Raw genomic sequence first — 22,349 nt, 5'->3', positions numbered from 1 at the left:
CCAGTCCAGAAGAAAGTGCAAAAAGGTGCTGGTCCAGGTCTGATGATAGAGGGTCATGTGCATTCTTCTACTTCCACCTCTTTGACCTGAGCACCATCCTATGGCTGGAGGGATGGCTGCTGCACGCCCAGCTACTGTGTGTTGTTTGGGAAGAAGGGGAGAATGAATTTAGGTAGACCATGAACAGTCTCTTCCGTAGCCTTTTAAAAAATGGATTTTCAAAATAAAAAGCTTAATGCTGTACTCTAAGGGAATGTGGTAAGAGGTGGAGTTTGATAATCTAGGGCTCCCCAGGTAGACCTCAAACCGAGATGATGTTTCTGGATGGAGGGGAAGGGGGGGGGCAATCTGCAAAGGAACGTCTGCCACATTCTTCCTACTGAGTGCTTTTTATAGGCGTGCACCAGGCTTGGTGGTTTAATGACTTGCCCCTCAGCATCCGGGGTATGTTGACCTTGGCCCTGGGGAGGACTTACCTCTAACTCCTCATACCTCATGGCCTCGGTGCCAGCCTCTGTCGCCCTTCCTACCCCTTGTTAGCGGGATGACTGGGAGTGAGTGGCCACTGGACTGGGACCAGCTCTTGGTTTTTTCTCTGGCACGCTGAGTCACACCACAGAGAAGCCTCCCAGAATGTCAGGGCCCTTGGGAAGCAGGGAGGAGCCATGGGGTCACGGTTCTCCTGTTTTACATAAGAAGAAACTTCCCAGGCCCCCCCAGAACTTGCTAAGGTAGCTGAGCCAGGGAGGAGGAGGGCTGGGCCTTTGCTGTTCACCCCGCCTCACCAAGAGCACCATTTCCACATTATGCCTCCCTCACTGGCTTGGCCTCTGGGGGTTTCCCTGGGATAGGGACAGGGTCAGCTGGCTAGGCAGGGACTCCCCAACACTACATCCAGATCCAGATCTCTGCCCAACTGAGCTTTCATCTCTCCTCGCAGGGGCACACAGACTTGTCTTGCAGCTCATCTCCCTGCTGGAAACCACCTTTAGGCCCTTCGTGTGGCAGTTAGTCTGTGTTCGTTTGCCTGTCTTTTACTGCGCCATCTGTGTTTTGTTTCATTCTGAGTCAGGCCCCAGCGGCCTTGTGAATGGGGGTCCTGTACCCCGCCCCCTCCTGCCTTGGGCTGTATGCTCATGTCTGAAGCAAAGACTGCTGGGGGCCTTTACAGACTCCTCATGGGAGCTGGACTCCTTGAGGCCTTGGACGTGCCCGGCAACCCTCAACTTCCTTTTCACCCGTTTATCCATTTAGCAAAGCATTTATGAGTGCCTGCTGTGTGTCAGCTCCATCCTGGAGCGGGAGGCCTTGCTAGTGAGCAGGGAGGCCTGGCCAGCACTCCCCCTCCCCCCGCAGGGCTTTCTTCCAGCTCTCATGGTCCCAAACCACTCACGGCGTGGCCGGCCCAGGTACGGACGTGGGGAGTGTGCCTGCACCAGTATTTTATTAGCAGGTGACCTTCACTCCATTTTAGAGATGAGGGCTTTGAGATTCCTGTAGGTGCTGTGACTTACCCAAAGGCACAGGGCTAGCCCCCGGGTCCCCAGACTTCCAGCACAAGTGCTCTGCCCATTGTCTCTGCCTGCCTTCCTTTGCGGGCAGTCTGTGGGATAGCCTCCGGAGCCCCCAAATCCCTGCTGGCACCTGTCCTGAGCAGTGCCAGGCCACCTCTGCCCTGGGTCCTGCACGGGGTGCCTGGGCCTTCCACACAGTCTGACCCAACCCCATAGCACATTGCGCTAAGTCAAGGTTAGGTATGTGGACTAATGGCAGTTTCACTTTCCCTCGAGCATTCCTGTTTTCCTTCCAAATTCAGCAGACCTGCAATGGGCCCTGGAGGTGAGGTCTGGAAGAGGAAGGGGAGGAGGTTCGTGGGCAGAGAGGCACGAGGAAAGCCCACGCTTCACCTGTGCAGGGTGGCAAGCAGTGCTCAGGGTTTGGTGGCGCTCCACCCGCACCCCCACCCCAAATCCGATTCTAGCATTTTGTCAGCCCCTTCCCTCCGCCTACAGAGCCCGGCATCATCCTTATCTGTCATCGTGGCTCACCTGGAACAATGAAAGCCTGTCTGACTTTCCTGGAAGGGGGAGGAGGAAGCTGAGAGTGGGGGAGCTTGTGGGGCATGGGGGCTCGATAATTGTTTCTCCAAGATGAGATTTTGGAGGAGAGAAATTTCGTTTTCACTGGTTTATAAATAAACTGCTAGCCCCCAGAACTTCTTGCCAGGCCACAAAACAAACTCTTCCTCACCCCGGGGATGAGAGAACTGCACGAGAAGCAGCTTATTGGGTGAGTAGACTCACCACCCAGCTTCTCTAGAAAGGCTTTTGCAGGCACTCCCGCCAGGCCAGCCTCCCTGTCACCCCTGTTCCCTCCACCCCACCCGTGTCCTTGCTTTGGTTTGGGTGGGAATGTATTTGCATTTCCACAAGGCTTTGTACATGTGACCGTGACATGGATGTTGAGGGACTCCAGCTTCCTCTGGGATTCCCCATGGATCCTGCACAGGCCAGAAGGGAGATCTTTGCAGGACTTCCAGCTGTTACCAGCTGTCTACATGCTGCAGTCTGGGGCATTCCATTGCATTTCAGGAGCACTGGGAGCAGAATATTTGAAATAGGGGATTTCTCAGAACATCCTGTGAGTGGCCTCTCCATTCCCACTAGTATGATCGGGACAAGTGTCCTGCCTGAGCAGCCAGACTCAGGCTGTGGCTACTCCATGGATTGTCCCAGGTGGCAGAGACCTTAGCCTTTACCCACTGCCTCTCTCGTTTAATGTATACACACATAATTTTTTTTTTTTTCAAATCCAGGATGAGAACTTAGCTTCCTAAGTCCCCAGTCCCTTCTCTACACTCTGCTGCCTATAGACATTCACTCGTCGCTCCTAGGCTGCCCCTTCTCTCCATGGATTCCAATCCATTTGTTTTCCCAGAGTCCCCAGGGTTCATCACATGCTAGAGAAAATGACATGCTAGCTAGTTCTGCTGTCTCAGTCTATACCTGGGCTCCCACCTGAGACTTTCTAGTCCCTTGGGGTCTTATGGGTGCACCTCTGTCCCCACACAACCCTTCCACTTTTTCCTTTACATTTTATGCTCCCCAAAGCCAGAGGGAGAAGCTGCTATGGGGTGCACCATCCAAAGTGAGTTCTGAGCCTGGCAGATGAATGAATCTGAGCCTTGGGAAAATGACCCCCCTAAAGGACAGGGAGGGAGGCCAGTCTCTCTGAGATCCAAAGGTGGTGCTCTAGGTAGAGTTGCCAATCCTTCAGTTTTCCCAAACAACGGTTGAATATTCTGCAAATCAGCCCATGATGACAGCGGGTTCCTGGTCCCTCTTGATTTGCCTTCCCTTTGTTCTACGACCAGCTGTGCTGTTCAACAGAAATATAATGAGAGCCACATACATAATTTTAATTTTTCCAGTAGCCAAAAAATTAAAAAAGAAAAGCAACAAAAAACACAGAAGAAACTAATTTTAGCAATATCTTTTTTTTTAATCCAGTATATCCAGAATATCCTACCAACATGTAATTAATATAAAACATTCTTTCAAACTCTGGTGTGCATTTTACAGCACGTCTCAATTCAGACTAGTGACGTTTCAAGCGCTCGTGGTCACAGTGGCCAGTGGTTCCCACCATGGACAGCACAGCCGTGTTGTTGGATGGAGTTCTGTCCTTTGGCTCTTTAGTCCTCCATCCCTCTGTCTTTGGATAAACTGGGTTCTCCTGCCTCTCCTTCTGTTTCATGCTGTACCCCCTCCCAAGCTGTAACCCACGCTTTCTCCCAAGTACCCTAAGAAAGAGCCACCTTCACTAGTGTCTTCCTCGCCACCCCTGATGACTTATATCCTTGCAGTCTGGACCCCTCTACCTAATCTCTCTCTGAGGTCACCTGCGGGACCCCTGATCACCTTGGATTCCTCCTTACCTCTTCAGCCTCTCCCGCAGCACCTGACTGTGAGCTCTCCAGTTCTTGCTTGAATCTCTCCCTTCCATTTCGCTTTTATGACGCTGAATAACTCATTCTGCCCACCCTGAAACCATTCCCTCCATGGCTTTCCCCGCATGGATTAAGAACCAAAGCCCCTTCCCTTCCTCCTGAAGACTCACCCCTCTGAGATGCTTCCTTGGGACATCCTGAACACTGCTCCCCTTTCCCTTCACAGGGCCCCTTGCCTCCATCAGGCTCTGGTCATTCTCATCTGTGCCATTTGCCCAGCTCTCTGGCCACTTTTCTTCTAGCACCTTCCTTTTTTGCCAGCTCCTTGCCAGCCATGAAATTAATATTCCCAAAATGCAGCTCTGATCACATTTTCCTACTGAAATTAGAGGAACATTAGAAGTTGTAATAACGGGGGAATAGACTTATGTTATAACTTTAGGTGAAAAAAGCAGGATATTATAAACAGTAAGATCGCAGCTTCAAGAAAACAAAAAACTGTGAGTAGATTAAAAAAGAAAGAGGAATGAACTGGTTAACCCCGGTTGTGTTGGGCAGTAAATTGAAATTTTCTTTAATGAATGTGCATATTAGAAACTGAAAATTATTCATTAAATTAAACATATTGAGTTTTGGAAATGCAGCCACAAAAGAGTTCTTGTGCTTCCTGCATCATGAGCCGCCTCCTTACCCGGACATGGATATCCTTTGGGATATAGCCCTGAACTCCACCACCTCTCTGGCCACTTCCCCTTACTTGTTCTATTCCAGTCAACATTGACTTCCTGGAGTTCCTCAGGTAGCCTTGCACCCACTGAAGTCCCTCCACCCTTAAATCATGTGGTTTCTGGATGCCTGGATCTTACTCACACTGTGAGTTCCATCTCCGTAACCTTCTCCATAAAGCCTTCCTGGTTCCCACTGTCTCGAATGACTTTTTTTTTTTTTTAATATTTTATTTACTTATTTGAGAGAGAAAGATAATGAGGAAGAGCACAAGCAGTGGGGGAGGCAGAGGGAGAGGGAGAAGCAGGCTCCCCGCTGAGCAGAGATCCTGATGCAGAGAGCCTGATGCTGGACTTGATCCCAGGACCCTGGGATCATGACCTGAGCCGAAGGCGGATGCTTGAGGACTGAGCCACCCAGGCGTCCCTCCAATGGCTTCTTTTTCTGATTTGAATCTCTTTTCCCATTTGGCTTTTTCAGCCTGGTTTTGCAGGCATTTGGATTCTCATCTTATCTCCTCAATTAGTTGAGAAGTTTCTGCAGCCTGCCCTGCTCACAGCAAAAGCATGTATTTTTTCCTTTTTAATAGCAATTTATCATTTTTGTCTTTTAAGAGTAATTCTTATAATAGAAAAGTTGGAAAGTGTTCAGTAGCCTAAAGAAAGAGGTCTGAAAAAGTACTTAGAATCCCACTGCCACCTAGAGACATGCTACTGCTGTTGACACATACACATTTTTAGATTGGGATCATGTTGAATATGCAGTTCTGCATTCTCTTTCTCCCCCACTTGACATTGGATTTTGAAAATTTCCCCATGTTGTTAAATCTTCAAATGAAACATTGTAGAGGCCTTGACATGTTTCAGGGTACTGAAGCATTGACATTTTCCTAACTCTTCTCCAGTTCAACATTTCTGTTCCTCGTGTTAAATTTTCTAATTTAAGATTGCATTTAAAGCCCCATCCGGCCAGTGAGTTTCTGCATAGGAGAGATTCCGGGGAGGGGACGGACTTGTGGGTCAAAGACTGTAAGCATGTTATTTTTTCACGGAGGTGCAGTTGACACAGAATGTTGCATTAGTTTCAGGTATACAACAGAGTGACTGGACAGCTCTGTATCTTGCTGTGCTCAGCACAAGGGTGGTTCCTTCTGTCACCGTGTTATTATAATCCCATTGACTGTACTGCTCATGCTGTACCCGTCATTCCTGTCACTTATTCATTCCGTAACTGGAAGCCCATACCTCCAACTCCCCTGTGCCCATTTTGCCCGACCCTCCTCACTCCCCACTTCCGGCAGTCTTCAGTTTGTTCTCCGTATTTATGGGTCTGTTTCTGCTTAGCTTGTTTGTGTGTTCATTTGGTTTTTAGATTCTGCATCTAAGTGAAATCATATGGTGTTTTTCTTTCTCTGACTTATTGCACGTAGCATCACACACGCCAGACCCAACAAGCTATTGCAAATGGCAAGATTTCATTCTTTTTCTGGCTGAATAATATTCCATCATGTATGTACGCCCCATCTTCTTTATCCATTCTTCTGCCAGTGGACACTTGGACTGCTTCCATATCTGGGCTTTTTTGAATAATGCTATAATAAACATGCGGGCACGTATGTCTTTTCGAAATAGTGTTTTTGTTTTCTTTAAGTAAATGCTCAGAAGTGGAATTACTGTATCATACAACATTTCTATTTTTAATTTTTTGAGGAACCTCTGTACTGTTTTCTGTCGTGGATGCACCAATTTACATTCCCACTGACAAGGCGTGAGGGGAGAGTATGAACATTTTTAAGGCTCTTCGTCCATACTCCCAAATTGGTTTCCAGAAGGGTGGTACCTATTCTCATCCCCACTGATGGATGGAAGGTGTCTGTTCTGTTGCATTCTTGCTGCTAATATTATCACCATGAAAAAAAGTGTTGCTAGTTTAATAGGCAAATACTGTTTTCATTTGTATTTCCTGGTTTGCTAGTGAGGTTTCACCTTTTTTTCATGTCATGCATTTGTCAGTCATTCGGAGTTTACTTCTTTGAATAGCTTGCTCATCTACGTCACCGATTATTCTGTTCTACTTATTTCTTGTTAATTTAGAAAACACTTCATATTAAGACTGTTGTCTCTGCCGCCGTATTTTTTGCAAACTGAGTGTCTAGGAAACTAACTTGGAGTTGAAGTTTGCAAAGCCTGTAGCATGAGCATCCTCTCAGCTCCTCTGTGCGCGTGCCTAACTCTGTCACGAGACTTGCAGTCCTCGGGGACAGGGGCCAGGTGGCCAGGGCTGAGCTTTCCCAGACCCCTCAGTACAGTGCTCTGTCCTGGGCTGTTCAGTCAGTGTTTGCTGAGTGCGGTAAGAGGATATCCTCCTCAAGTGAGGACTGTTCTGTGAAAGCTGTCATTTCTCTTTTGAATGAGTCTATAAGGTCTGCGGTCTTCCTAGGGATACGTAACCAAAGATGACAAATATAAAGTTTACGGTAGGACTATCTGTCTCTAAAAGCACAGTTGTTTGAGTTACAGAACAAACCATCTCACTTATTATTGTCACTATTTGCTTTAAAATTTAAGGAAATCCGGGGTGCCTGGGTGGCTTAGTGGGTTAAAGCCTCTGCCTTTGGCTCAGGTCATGATCCCAGGATCCTGGGATCGAGCCCCACATTAGGGTCTCTGCTCAGCAGGGAGCCTGCTTCCTCCTCTCTCTCTGCACCTGCCTCTTTGCCTACTTGTGATCTCTCTCTGTCAAATAAATAAATAAAATCTTTTAAAAAAAATAAGCAAAATTTAAGCAGATCCAAACCACAATGAGATAAACAGCCTTGCTCCCACTAGGACGGCTGTAATAAAAAAGATGCACAGAAACAGGTGTTGGGAGGATGTGAGGAACTGGAACCCCTATATACTTCCGGTTGGAGGAGAAAATGGTGCAGCCACTATGGAAAACAGTCAGGCAGTTCCTCAAAATGTTTTCTGTAGATTTACCACATGACCCGGCTTCTTAGTCCATTCAGGCTGCCATAACAAAATACCATAAGCTGAGGGGCATGGGCAACAGACATTTGTTTCTCACAGTTCTGGATGCTGGCAAGTCCAAAGGTCAAGGCACCAACAGATTCTGTGTCTGCTGAGAACCCATTGCTTGGTTCGTAGGTGCGTATCTTCTCACTGTGTCCTCATGGGGTGGAAGGGGCATTAGAGGGAGCTCTCTAAGATCTCTCCCTCTCTCTTTTTAAGATTTTATTTATTTATTAGAGAGAGAGAAAGAGCATGAACAGTGGAAAGGACAGAGAGAGGAGCAGACTCCCCGCTGAGCAGGGAGCCCCATGTGGGGCTCTAACCCAGGACCCCGAGATCACGACCTGAGCTGAAGGCAGACACTTAACTGACTGAGCCACCCACAAGCCCTGAGATTTCTTTCTTTTTTTTTTAATTAAAAGATTTTATTTGTTTATTTGACAGAGATCATAAGCAGGCAGAGAGGCAGGCAGAGAGAGAGAGGAGGAAGCAGGCTCCCTGCTGAGCAGAGAGCCCGATGTGGGGCTCGATCCCAGGACCCTGAGATCATGACCTGAGCCGAAGGCAGCGGCTTAACCCACTGAGTCACCCAGGCGCCCCAAGCCCTGGGATTTCTTTTATAAGTCCATGAATCCCATTCACTAATCTTAACCTCATGAACTAATCAGCTCCCCAAAGCCCCACCTCCTAAAGCCATCTCACTGGAGGTGAGGATTTTAACATACAAATTCGTATGGGGGCGAGGAGACACAAACATTCAGTCCAGAACATCTAGCAATTCCACTCCTGTGTGTATATACCCAAGAGAATGGAAAACATATGTCTGTGCCAGAGCTCGCCCATGACTGTTCGTAGCAACATGACCCACATGTTGGCTAAAGAAATAAAATGTGGTATATCCATTCTATGGAATGTCCTTTGGCCGTAAAAGAATGTAGAACTGATACCTGCCCCAATGGAGAGGGATCTTAAAAGTATTATGCTAAGTGAAAGTAGTTGGGCAAGAAGGCTCCCTATTATATGCTTCTGTTTCCAAGAAGTGTCTAGCATAGGCAAATTCATCAAGACAGAAAGTAAATTAAGGGCTGATGTGTGCTGGGGGTCAGGGTGCAGATGGGAGATAAGCAGTGATGAATGGATGTGGGATTTCTTTTGGGGATGTTGAAATGCTCTGGAATTAGATCATGGGGAAGGTGGCACAATCTTAAGAGGACATCAAAAACTACTGAATTACGTACTTTAAGAGGGTGAATTGTAAGGCACAGAAATTGTAGGTCAATGCAAAGGTAATTAAGGGAAGCTGTACTAGAGAAAGCGTTGGCCTCCCTGAGGTACGGGGTGCGCCTTTCTCGCCCACAGCGGCCGTTCCTTGGAGAGAGCAAGTCTCGGAGGCCGTTGCCGGGAGCAGGTCTCTAATCAGCAGCATTTTATGTGACCAGGATCTATGAGGAAGGCCTGGGGCACCTAGGGCGAGAGTGGAAGAAAGTCGAGTGTTTCTTTATTAAATAGAATAAAGCAAAAGTAGGCCTAAATTAGGTTGGGATAAATAACAGCTTAGCCCTGTAGAGTAGGATGAGCTCTGCACTTGGAATGAGAATTTGTGATTTAGGTCTGCTGCCTCTTACGCTGCGTAGCTGCAGACAGCGCTCCTGCCTCGAGCCTTGGCATCCTCATTAGTGAAAGGGGTGATACCACCCAGCTCGCTTATCTCGGCAGGACGAGATAAGGAGGTGGTGAATTGGTGCATGTGAAAACTGTTTTAAAGCTGTAAATTGATGCACCCAGTCGTTCCTAGATTCTTGTCTTTCATCACATTTTAGTCTACTTGGTCCTTGCTAAAAATGTATTAAGCAGATGCTAATTATTGATTTGTGACTATGTCATGCCCTGCATATAGTAACAGTAAAATCGTATTAAATAAACATTATCCTTTTGGATATTTTCCAGAGACAATGGGTAGCCCGTATGTTTGGGGTAGGAGATGAGAAGGGGAATGTGGCCCATAATGAGGCTTGTAGAAACTGAGGCTTTTTCTTCCTGGTGATAGGGAGTCATGGCAGGCTTTGGAGCAGGAGCCATCATGATGTGATGTGGGGATCTCTGACACAGAGCCTTTCAGAGCTGGAGAGATGGACAAGCCCTGAACGACTAGATCCTCGCTGGAATGGAGATAGGGGATGCCTCCTGGGCAGGACCCCATGGGAATGAAGACAGCAGAGAGCCTGGTCTTGTCTCCCCAGAGCCACTGAGATAAACCAACTATCTCCACGAAAGGAGATCTCATCACGAAAACCCCCGAGCAGAGATAATGCGGCTTTGATCACCAAAAAAGCATACAGTCTTCTTTAATCTTTGTAAGGGAGACATTTTTAAGAGGCGTCACTATGATTTTTTAAAAAGTTAAAAATATGGAAGATTTTTAAATAGCCATTTAACACCTCATTGAGCACGGTGCAGTATACAAGGAAGCGAGCTGATGTGACTTCCTAGAGTATATAATTTAAGATTATCTTTCCTTGGTTTATTGTATTTTGTATCATAATAGGATTCCACTGAGGTCCCTCGAGCTTCCCACCGCCAACATGCAGAACAAATGAAATCTGGGGCAGGCGGAAGAAACTCCTGTCAGGCTTGTCAGCTTCTTTTATTGGGGACTCATTTGGTTGCCAGCTTTGTGTGTTTGCAAATAAAAAAAGGACTGGAACAGGAGGGGGCTGTGCCTGTCTTTAGGGCTTGGGTCCCAGGAGAGGACTTTTCTTCTCTTCCTAACACCAGAGCAGTGGGGTCCTCAGCCCGCAGGAGCCAGAGGTGGTCTAGAACCTTGTGGCCAGATGGGTGGATTTGGAAAATCAGATCTCAGCTTTGGCGTGCTCTTAATTGAGGGGGAGTCAGACTTTGATATGAAGAGAGAGCACTGTGGTCTGTTTGTGAAAGGTCCGCAGAGGGTGGAGGAGGATCTGGAAGAAGTAGGGTGGAGTGGGAGCTGGGTCATTCCCAGGGTCCTAGGGCCGCCCTGCCTAGGGGGAGAGGGTTGCCAGAGTTGGGAGAGGGCAGGTTTGAAAAGGCTCCCTCCTAGGAATGCCCGGTAAAATACGGTTGCCCAGTTAAATTTCAGTTTCAGATAACAACAAGTAATTTTTTAATGTAAGTATGTTCCAAATATCGTGTGGGACATACTTATACTAAAAAATATTTGCTATTTATCCGAAATTCACATGTAACTGAACATCTCACCCCCCCCCCCCATCACTAAATCTGGTTCCCTGGGGTATTCTTTTTTTTTTTTTTTTTTTTTTTTTTTTTTTTTTTTTTTTTTAAAGATTTTATTTATTTATTTGACAGAGAGAAATCACAAGTAGATGGAGAGGCAGGCAGAGAGAGAGAGAGGGAAGCAGGCTCTCCGCTGAGCAGAGAGCCCGACGCGGGACTCGATCCCAGGACTCCGAGATCATGACCCGAGCCGAAGGCAGCGGCCTAACCCACTGAGCCACCCAGGCGCCCCTCCCTGGGGTATTCTGATTCCTTATCTCTGCCACCATTGCCACCACCAGAGACATCCTATGGATCACCGTGCAGGAGGCAAGCCAACGTGTCCAGGACAGAAGCCATGCCAGAGAGTGAATTGCGAGAGGGTCTTCTCCAGCTCATTTCCTTCTGTTCCAGACCTGTTCATTCCTCATCCCCCTTTGCCTTCCACCTTTCCCAGCAGTGACAAGTAGTAAACCCCGGGAGCGGGAGGTCAGAGAGGCGGTGACATTTGCAGTGCACAAGGCCAGCGGCTGGGATCCCTTTGAGCCTCCACGAGGAGGCGCTGTGCACACCGGGCGCTGTGGCTTCCCCCTGGGCCAAGTCAAACCTGCAGCTGGCAGGCAGCGAGAGATGGGGTTTCCTAAAGTGCTGGGATTTTAGAACTGTCACCACCACTGCCGCCACCAGAGTGGTAAATATTCATAGGCATCTCTCCTGCGTTTCCTGGCACAGAGACGAGAATTCCAAACATTCCCCTCTAGCAGGGGGGAGGGGGTGCCTCTCCCAGTGTGGTCCCGAGACCACCTGCCTGGCTCATTTTAAAACAGATGCTGAGGCGAATCCCAGGGCTGAGGTTTGTTGTACTGTTAGGTCTCCTCATTACTCTGCCTGGTGTAGGTGTATGTGCACACGCGTGTGCACATACACGCATGGCTGTGCACATGTTCTGTGTGGTTAGATGTGTCCCTTGAGGTCAATGCGAGGAAAACCAGCAAACCCTTAATTAGGCCTTGTTGCCCTGCTGTTGTGAATGATACCTGTTTTTATTTACTAATTTGGTTTTTTATATATGGACCAGGTTTATATTTTCACTGAGTCTGCACGGGGCTCAGTAATTGAAATTTGTTTTTATTTATTATTATTTATTTTTAAAGATTTTATTTATTTATTTGAGAATGATTGAGAGAGAGAGAGAGAGAGCATGAGAGGGGGAAGGTCCGAGGGAGAAGCAGACTGCCTGCTGAGCAGGGAGCCCCTTGCGGATTGTGGGAATCGATACCCGGACTCCAGGATCATGACGTGAGCCAAAGGCAGTTGCTTAACCAACTGAGCCACCCAGGTGCCCTGAAAATTGTTTTTAGTGGAGATCATAGCCAGTTAGCATTTGGACCTAGTGCTCAAGGTGTGAGATCATTTTTAAGCTACAAACTCCTTTCTAGAAGAAGGCTTTAAACAGAATTCCACCTGATTTTACTGATGCCTCCTCTCCATTCATCATATTAGTGTCTGCATAGGCGTCTTACCATCTATGAGAACTGGGGCACAGATTTCTGTTTTTTGGTGAGTGGTGTGTGTGTGTGTGTGTGTGTGTGTGTGTGTGTGTTGTAACAAACATATTCATCACTTACTTGTTTACTTGCGAGTGAAATTTGCTGAAGCCACCCTTCCCAATGAGCTGGCCCGAGACCCCTGTCTCATGACCCAGCACCCTGTAACCAATCACCCTGTTTTGTTTAGTCAATGAGAAAGGGGTTCACGGAGACACACTAAGCTCAGCAAAGCCGTTTGGACCCCTATTGGGTGATGGGGCATCGTTTTACCTGGATTTGCACCGTCTGTTGCTATCAGGCTTCTGGCTGCAGTAGGAGTCAGATTACAGCAGGAGAGGCCCGGAGGATTAGGACTGAGAAGCTCCAGCGACCAGTTGATAATTACCTTGGGGGTCATGTCCCGAAATAGACTCTGACCCCTCTTTCTGACCTCAGAGAGAGGAAAGGCTGCTCTTTTTCGGCCTGGCCAGCGTTCACATTCTCTCTTTCAGTCCCTCCTACATCTTACTCCCATTCTTTTTTTTTTTAAAGTCTCATCTACAAGCGGTAGAATTCACCCTTTCTGGCATACAGTTCTGTGGGTTGATGGAGGTAAACAGATGTATAACCACGACCACAGTGAAGGTGGGGAATGGGTCTGCCACCCAGAAAGATGTCATCCTGCTGCCCCTTGCAGCCAGCCTGTCCCTCCGGCCTCTGGCAACCCCTGGTCTGTTTGTGGCGCCTCCAGTTTTGCCTTTCCCAGAATGCCATGTAAATGCAATCGTGTGGCCTTTCAAGGGTGGTTTCTTTCACTCATCCTCATGTATTCATGACTTGTCCATGCTGTTGTGTGTTATCCCTAGGTCGCTCCATTTTATAGATCAGTCATACTCTGTAAACATTCCTGCACAGAGTTTAGAGCGAACACAACTTTTCATTTGGGCAAATACCTGGGAGTGAGGTGGCCGGTCATATGGCAAGTATGTGTTTAGCTTTAGGAGAAGTTGCCAAGCTGTCTTCTTAGGTGGCTGGGCCATTCTTCATCTCTCATAGCAAGGTGTGAGGGTTCCAGTTGGTCTACCTTGCAACCGGTCCTTGTGTTGGTCGTTCTTTTTTCTTTTCGTCATTTTATTTTAGCTGTCCTAACAGTGTTGAGTAGTACTGCATTGTTTTTAAAAATTTGCATTTCCCTAATGGCTAATGATTTTGAGCATCTTTCTATTTGTCATGTTTACATCTTTGATGAATTATCTATTCAGATCTTTTGCTCTTTTATTTTTTTTTAAAGATTTTATTTTTTCATTTGAGAGGGAGAGAGAGAGCACAAGCGGGGGAGAAGCAGAGACAGGGGGAGAAGGAAAAGCAGGCTCCCTGCTGAGCCGGGAGCCTGACATGGGGCTCGATTCCAGGACCTTGGAGGTCGTGACCTGAGCTGAAGGCAGATGCTTAACCATGTGAGCCACCCAGGCCCTCCTCTTTTGCTCTTTTAAAAAGTGGGTTGTTTTCTATTGTTGGCTTTTGAGAGTTCTTTATGAATTCTAGGCACAAGTCTTTTTATCAGGTATGTGATTTATGAATAATTTTCTCCCATTCTGTGGCTTGTCTTTTCATTATTTTAACAGTGTCTTTGGAAGACAAATGTTCTTATTTTTCATGATGTCTCATTTATCAGTTTATCATTTCTTTTCTGGGTCATGATTTTGCTGTTGTATATGAGAAGTTTTTGCTTAACCCAAAGTCCTATGTTTTCCTGAAACATACAGTGAAATCTTAACAGTGTCAGGTTTTGCATTTGGGCATATGAACCATTTTGAGTAAATTTTATGTCTTTTGTGAGGTTTGAGTTAGTCATATGCATGACCAATTTTTCTATCACCATTTGTTGAAAAGATAGTCCTTTTTTTTTTTAGTTGCCTTTATTTATTTGCAAAAAAATAAGAGTATAATCTATGATTTGCAGGTATTTTCTCCCATTCAGTAGGTTGTCTTTTTACTTTCTTGGTGCCTTTTAAAGAGTAAAAGTTTTTAATTTTGGTGAAATGTAACTTATCTTTTTTTTTTTTTTTGTCATTTGTGCTTTTAGCATTCTAACTAAGAAATCATTGCCTAATAACAGATCATGAAGATTTACTTTTTGTTTTCTTCTGAGTTTTATAGCTATAGCTATTATATTGAGGTTAATATATATATTAATTAATTTTATATATGGTGTGAGGTTAAGAGACCCAACTTCATTATTTTACATGTAGATATCAAGTTATCCTAGCATCACTTGCTGAAAATATTCTTTTCTCATTCAATTGTCTTGGTACACTTGGCAAATTATCAACTAACCATAAGTGGAAGGGTTTATTTCTGGACTCTCAACTTTATTCTGTTGATCTGTAGTTCTATCTTTATGCCAGTACTTAATTACTGTAGCTTTATAGTAAGTCTTGAAATTGAGTAGGAGTCTTCCAATTGGTTCATCTTTTTCAAAATCATTCTGGCTATTCTAGTTGTTTTGTTTTTCCATATAAATTATAGACTCAACTTGCTAATATCTTTTAAAATATCCTGCTTGGGTTTTGATTATGATTGTGTTGCATCTATACATCTATTTGGGGAGAATTAACATTTGAACAATATTGAGTTATCCAAATATGTGAATATGGTATACCCATTTGTTCAGGTCTTTTTTTTTTTTTTTCTTTCATCAGTGTTTTATAGCTTTCAGTGACCAGGTTTGCATGTTTTTTGTTAGTTTATACACAAATATTTCATAGTTTTGGTAATAATTTAAATGGTACTTTAAAAGATTTCATGTCACATTATTTATTGCTTACATATAGAAATAGAGTTGCTTTTTATATTTTGAACTAGTATCCTGTGGTCTTATATTCTTATATTTTTAAACTTGCTTATTAATTCTAGTACCTGTTTTGTAGAATTTGAAGGGGATTTTCTGCGTGTCATCTGCAAATATAGACAGTTTTATTTTTTTCTTTAAGTCTGTATGCCTCTTATTTCTTTTTATTGTCTTACTGCATAGTTGAAAACCCCTAATTACCATGCTGAATAAAAGTGAGAAAGGGGTCAACCTTGCTTTCTTCCTGGTCTTAGCAGGAAACATTCAGTCTTTCACTATTAAGTACAATGTTCACTGTATTTTTCTGTATATGCCATTGATCAGATTGAGGCATGTCCCTTCCATTCCTAATTTGTTAAGTTTTTCTTTTATATCTTGCCTTGATGTTGAATTTTTTTCATATACTTTTTCAGTACTATTGAAATAACCATATAGTTTTTCTATTCAGTCTGTTAATATGGTGAATTACCTTGATTTTTCAAAGTCGAACCAGCCTTCCATTCCTGGGACAAACCCCATTTGGCCATGTTGCATTATCATGATAACTTATCCTATCTGAGGGTAGCTTCTCATCTTTTCCTTTCCAGTTTTTCCTGTTTTTAGTCATCTGGCACCTTCCTCTCCTTTCAAAAGATACCTCCTAACTAGAACGTTCTCCAGCATTCTCTGGAGATTGTTCCTTCAGCCTTCTCCTCCATTTCATTCTCTCTCCTTCCTTCTCTCTCAGTGGGCCCCGCTGGCTTCTGGAGGCTTGTCTCATTGGTCACTTGTGTTGGTAACACTGTAAGCCATAGTCTGTTTCTTCCTGAACCTTATCCCCCTCGTCTTCGGGGCTCTTCCTTCTGAGTCAGCTCTGCCTGTCCTGGCCCCCAGCCTCACATAGGTCTTTGGGCTTCTGTGGCAGCCTCCTGACTGGTCTCCTACTCCCTACACTACTCTTGCCCCCGATGAGACTTCCAGAAGCTGTGTGCTCATCCCTGCTATTCTTTCCAGGTGAAGAAAGAATTCTTCCTTCAATAGTCCTTCATTTCCTATTGTATAAGGGATAAGGGCTGTGTCAGGCCTCCTCAGCCTGACATTCAGATGCCCCTTCAGTGTGGTCTGGTCTGCCTTTCCAGCTCTATCTTCTCTCTGTGGACTTCCCCTCAGGATCATACAGCCTGAGTTATTTATTCAAGGACCCTGAGTACCTCACAAACTGAGCATCATGGATACTCTTTCCAGGGTATAACCTTTCCCATGCCAGACTTGCTAGCTATGCCCCCAACCCCAGGGCTAATGTGCCCTGGCCTGCCCTGGTTCTCCTCTTGCCTCCTCATGATCTTCTCCTTTTTTTCTTCCTTGGCTGTTTCTGCTGCTTGTTGCCAGTTTTTTGTCAGTCTTGACCACTTATCTCTTCACCTGGATTGTAAGCTTCGTAGAGCAGGGGTTTTCTTTCCTTGTGCTGAGTAGGTTATGTTTTCCTCTGCCATGTTTTTACATGAAAGGAAGTTCTGAGGTGGGTGGGTTGGGGTGGAGTCTGGGGGAGTTATGAGTCATCATCAGGGTTGGTGGAGCTGGTAATCAGTTTGCCCCTTCCTCGAAGACACATCCAGGAAGTGTCTGGAGGTGCTCAAGGGGACCTTACAGTGTCCTTCAGCTAGGAAACCAGGATTTATTGTGCAACCAAGGAGAGAACAAGACTTTGGGACGGGAAAGACAAAGTCTCTCTCTCTCTCTCTCTTTTTTAAAGATTTTATTTATTTATTTGACAGAGATCAGAAGTAGGCAAAGAGGCAGGCAGAGAGAGAGGGGGAAGCAGGCTCCCTGCTGAGCAGAGAGCCCGATGCGGGGCTTGATCCCAGGACCCTGGGATCATTAACTGAGCTGAAGGCAGAGGCTTTAACCCAGGTGCCCCCAAAGTCTCTTTCTATTGACGGATTGGGACAGTTATGGTATAGGATATTTCCAAGGAAATGTGGCACCACATCCAGCATGGGGCCCACATGGCCTCCAGGCCTAGGCTGGCCAAGGACCCTGGGCAGAGTCAGCATACATCAAAGCTCGGCTGGAGAAAACCTTCAGGTGAAACACAGACCTGAGTGCAGGACAGGACTTCTAGGTTCCAGAGACAAAGAGGCCCCTGGAAGAAGGGTGTGGGGAGGCTGTCTACCAGGTCACAGTCAGGCGCTGAACTCCCAGAAAGCTTCAGGAGCTATAGCAGAAGGTGCCAGGGGCCAATTGGGGTTCTCTTCTGTCGTGGAGACTAAGAATTAAGTTTTGGGAGGGAGTGATGGGTCTGGGGAAGCCTGAACATCTTTGCGTGGCTTCTGTCCTGTGTGGCCTGAGGCAAGGGCAGGACCAGCGTAAGTTTACCCAGATGCCCCAGGAGCTACACCTGCCAAGAAGAAGTTTGTCTCAACAGCATCTTTGCCAGGATCTGAAATGTGCTATGTAAATTTGCTTTTGTGGGGTGTGTAGTGTTGTGTTCTGTTTTCCCTTAGCTTTTCAGTAAATACTTCTTTCCAAAGAATTCCAACCTTGTCTCTGCGACCTGAGGGGCAGTAGTATTTTTCCACACACACATCTCCGTCAGCACAGAGAAGGGCATGAGTGCGGAGCAGAGGGCGATGGTGGCTGCTCGCCAGCTGGTGCAGAGAAGGAATGGAAGCCCAGGAAGAGGAGAGGGGACCAACCGTTGACACTGACCCCTCCTGGCCAGGGATCCTCTCCTTCCTCAGTCCCCAGAGGAGTCAGCGCAATGCTGGGTATCTCATGGGTAGCCAGCACTGCTTGCTTCTCTGCAGTTGATCCTAGGGAATAATAAGCTAATATAAAAATAACCATCTCAGGCTTCTCTGCAAATTGGCAGCCCTTTGTCCTATGCTGGACTCTATCACACTTTCAAAACATGAAATCCCATGACCCTTATGGAACCTTCTTTGCAATGCCCCTGCCAGCCCCAGTGTATACACAGCTCCCTCATATCATTACCGATATGCTGAACTTTTCATCACTGGGGCTATGGGCACGTACAGTATGATTATTCAGAGACTTAGTTCCTTAGGGCCACAGCCTGTCACCTGTCACAGGCCAGCCAAGCTTTGGGCTTCAGGGAAGTCAGAGAACCTGACCTATGATGCATGGCTACTCCCTGTGGCCAGCCATGACTGGGTGTCCTTGGCGTTGGTTAACTCACAGGTAGGTAGGTGTGTGTGTACGTGTGTGTACGTGTGCACTAATGTGGAAGCTGGGAGCTCCACGCTTTGGGGCTGGAGGATTAGGGTTGGGGCTCCCATGACTGGTGCCTGCTCTGGGCCTGAGCTCCGTGTCTTCATCTCTCCCTCTGCAGCTTGTCTCCAATGTCCTCATTTTCTCCTGCACCAACATCGTGGGTGTCTGCACCCACTACCCGGCTGAGGTCTCCCAGAGACAGGCCTTCCAGGAGACCCGGGAGTGCATCCAGGCACGACTCCACTCACAACGGGAGAACCAGCAACAGGTGAGGCCCTCCTGTCCTTGCATGGCTACAGGGAGCAGAGGCCCCAGACCTGCCTCAGCCCAGCTGCCTGTCTCCCCACCAACCGTGCTCCTTGGAGGTGCCCAGCCCCACCTCCCTGGGCATGGACCCAGCCAGAAGGGAATGTTTTCCCTGGAGGGAGCCTAGCATTTCTGGCTCTGTGGGAATGCTTTATGGAGACTTTGGAGAAAACTCTACCTCAGAGTTTGCCTATTGCCTCCTCAGTGTCCACCTGTGGGCTGCAAACAAGCCAAATCACCCAGGCCCTGGGCACCAGAGTGGGCTCTGCCCCCTCCCCAGTGCTGATGAGTGGGAGCACTGAGAGCTGTAGTGTTCCCATCTGGGATTAAGGTGCTCCCTGAGAGAGAGGAGAGGAGGTGACTCAGTCAGCCCCTGGGACACCCCCACTAGGCACTTTCTCTGCGCCGAGTTCTGGGGTTTAGTTGGTTCAGAGAAAGGACGGTGGACCTTGTCTCACCCTAAACCTCACTCTCAGGGAAGCCATTCACACAGGCCACAGACTCAGAGGGCTGGGGCTGAGGGAGCTGGCCCTATGTGCTCTCTTGGGTGGGAGCCGGGCAAGGACTGAGGGTTGTATCAGGGTGCCCCCTACAGCTGCCCGGCATCCTCTTTGGGGCTCCAGACCATTGTGCCCTCTCCTGCATGTGAACCACATGTGGTCTGGGGACTCTGGGACATGATGGAGCTGAAGAGCTCACAGGAGCCCCTGAGGTGGGGCTGTGTGACCCCAGGGAGAATAAGGGCAGGTCAGCAGGGTGACGGGGTCGTGACTGGACTCGGACTAGGTGTGGCTCTGAGAGATGAATTCTCCAAAGCAAGTTCTCCTCTCTCCTTATATTCATGTCTACCTAACAGATGTGAGTGGAATCCCACTGCCTTTGAGCTTGGGGACAAGGGAGACAAAAGCCTAGACAGCAGTGGTCCCCTGCACCCTCCTCGCTTGCCCAGAGGGCATGCTGGGGACACCCCAAGTGCACAGCAGTCTGACCCCAGTGTGAGAGGGTCTCTGACTCCGTCTGGATGCCTCCCGAGGAGTTATGTGACACGGGCTGGCCAAGTCGGAATGGCTGAGCAAAGGCGTGAGGCTCTGTGGTGTCTCTCCAGCACGGCACCCCTCCCCCACCTTGCCCCAGCAGCCGCCTGGCCTGTCCCTGTTTCCCGTCCAGCCCTGCTGCTCTGGCCGTTGAGTCTTGCCAGTCCCCAGCTCATGCTGTCCAGTCGGAGGCCTGCCTCGCCCCAGGCATTCTTTCAGCCCTCTCTGAACTCCTGGTCTGGCTCTTGAATGAACCCCATGCTTGGCGGTGTCCCTGTCTTTCTCTGACAAGCTTGTTGCCCTTCTGCCCCCTACCCTGAGCTCCTGCATGCCTCAGGAGCCACCTCTTGTCCCAGTTCAGGCCCTGGCATTGCTCATCTGAGATCGGGGTGCCTTTCTTCCCTTTTTGTGTCAGGGAGTGTCCCCTGTCATGTCCCCTGTCACTCCTGAGCCTTGTTCTTTCTCCAGTAAAATGTGTATTTTACAGCTCCTCACAGCTGATTTGCACTGGCCCTGGACAGGCTGGACGTTCCAGCAAACCCACAGGGATTTGGAGGAGAAAATCCATTTGCTTTACCATGTTCTGAGCCAAGAGAGCAGGGAGGGGAGGAGTGCTTCCTGGGGACAGGCACTCCTCACCCAGCCAGAGCCCAGCAGCTCTGGGGCCTCCCCCACCCTCTGCAGAAGGTGCTGCTCTTTGGGTCCTTGGGGTGGCACTCCGAGGTGTCCCCTCATGGTGGGACTCCAAACTGTTGTCCAGCCATCCGCACCCATGCCCCAACCCTCAGACCCAGAAGTGGTTAGAAATGTGGGAAGGTCTCTCCCAGATATAACTATAGAGAGCACCCCTTCCCCCAGCTGCAATATATTTCCACAGAATTCTCCTTTAGTTTGTATGTCTGTCACCAGGAACTGCTTACTGAGAGTTCAGTAAATAACCTTTGAAGGCCATGTCCACTGATGCTCAGGGAGACCGAGAACATCAGTGAGCACCTTCAATGCATTACCAGTGTTTTCCAGGCCCAAGGCTGTCACTTGTGGAGGTGAGAGCGACGCAGCTCCGTCCTTGGGGCTGTCTCACTGCATGCGCTGCAGGGAGACCCCATTAACAGATCAGGAACTTGGAAGGAAGACCCTGAGTGGTGGGGGATGCCTCTGCCAGAGCCGGGACCCTCCCCACAGGAAACAGAGCCAGGAAGGAGGGTCCCAGCATATGTGAGGATGGTGATTCTAGATGAGCTTGTGTGCAAAGGCAAGGAAACACTGCCAGGAGCTTGGGAAGCAGCTCATGGTTCACTGTGTCTGGAACAGAGCTCTGTGTGCTGGGCCCAGGGAGGGGTAGAGGGGAGCCAGATCATGGAAAGCTTGAGGCCAGGCTGGGCTTATGGGCTAGTTCTGGAAGCTTTGGGAAGCACAGGAGGGTTTTACACAGGGCAGTAATGGGGTCAGGTGTATGTTTTAGAAAGATCACTTACTGGCTTGCAGTGTGGATGGTGGATCAGAGGCAGCAAGCTGGGACGCAGAAGCTGCTGCAGGGACTGCCCTGGTCGCCTGGGAGGGACTTGAAGCTTGCCGAGACCTGTGAGAGCCAGGCTGGGATGGTAGAGGGCTTCAGAAGGATGAGAATGGCAGCCAGGCCTGGGTTGATGGGAGCAGGCCAGGCATGGGAAAGGGGGCAGGTAGAATGAGGTTGTAGTGGAAAATAAAGAGGCGTGGGTTCTTTGGGTCCAGAAGAATGCACATTTGATGCGGCTGGTGGAACCCAGGGAAGCTTTGGAGGCTTTGAGCTGGGGAGTGGCATGACAAAGGCAGTGTGCTGGAGAGACTGGGGCCATACAGGGAGGGAGGAGGGCTACAGCGGGGCCGGGGTCGTCTGTCTGGGATGGGGTGGCCAGAATCCCACAGTTGGGTGAGAGAACTACGTGCAGGCAGTGGAGGGGGCCGTGGAACAGGAAGGCCGAGAGCCCACATCCACAGGACTTGGTCAGAGCTGGACAGCGCCTGGGGCCAAAGGGACAGGCAAGAATCTCAGAGGGAAAGTTCTGAAGAGTTAAAGCAGTTACTTGGGTGGGGTATTGACCTCTGACCAGGAGGATGGGGGCTGGCACGGGCAAAGACAAGAACTTGAAGAGCCACTGGGGAATAGAAACCTGGGAAGGGGAGGTGGTTTTGGGTGCGGCGTCAAGGTTGTAGTAGCCAGTCATCGAGCAGGCAGCTGGAGACACGGAGCCTGGACAAGGTCTAGGGGGCAGAGGGTGGTGGGCAGAGTTGCTGGTGGAAACCGTGCTCGGAGGGGTGAGAGTGAGCAGAAAGAGGAGAGAGGCGCGGATGTGCTGTGTGGCGGGCAGGAGGAGGGAGAGAAACCAGAAAGATGCGGGAACAGGAGCGGAGTCTTAGGGCCACACAAGGCGGGGGGCCCAGCATCCAGGGGCGAGTGATGGGAGAATGAGGAGGCCTGGGCCAGCCGGGCTGAAGGGCCCC

The 22,349-nt window shown here is 48.2% G+C and overlaps 1 protein-coding gene across 2 annotated transcripts in view; it reads left to right on the top strand.

Annotated features, from left to right (window-relative positions):
- ADCY5 (adenylate cyclase 5) overlaps positions 1-22,349 on the top strand; it is a 146,875-nt gene that overhangs the window by 66,598 nt on the left and 57,928 nt on the right. For both annotated transcript variants that reach the window (XM_059162862.1, XM_059162861.1), the window contains exon 2: positions 18,647-18,796. In XM_059162862.1, coding sequence (XP_059018845.1) covers positions 18,647-18,796 — 150 coding nt within the window. The remainder of the gene's footprint in view (positions 1-18,646; positions 18,797-22,349) is intronic.

The sequence above is a fragment of the Mustela lutreola genome, chromosome 2 (assembly GCF_030435805.1).
Source record: "Mustela lutreola isolate mMusLut2 chromosome 2, mMusLut2.pri, whole genome shotgun sequence".
Lineage (NCBI taxonomy): Eukaryota > Metazoa > Chordata > Mammalia > Carnivora > Mustelidae > Mustela > Mustela lutreola.
The sequence above is the reverse complement of the archived record's forward strand: the minus strand, read 5'-3'. Positions and strand labels throughout refer to the sequence as shown.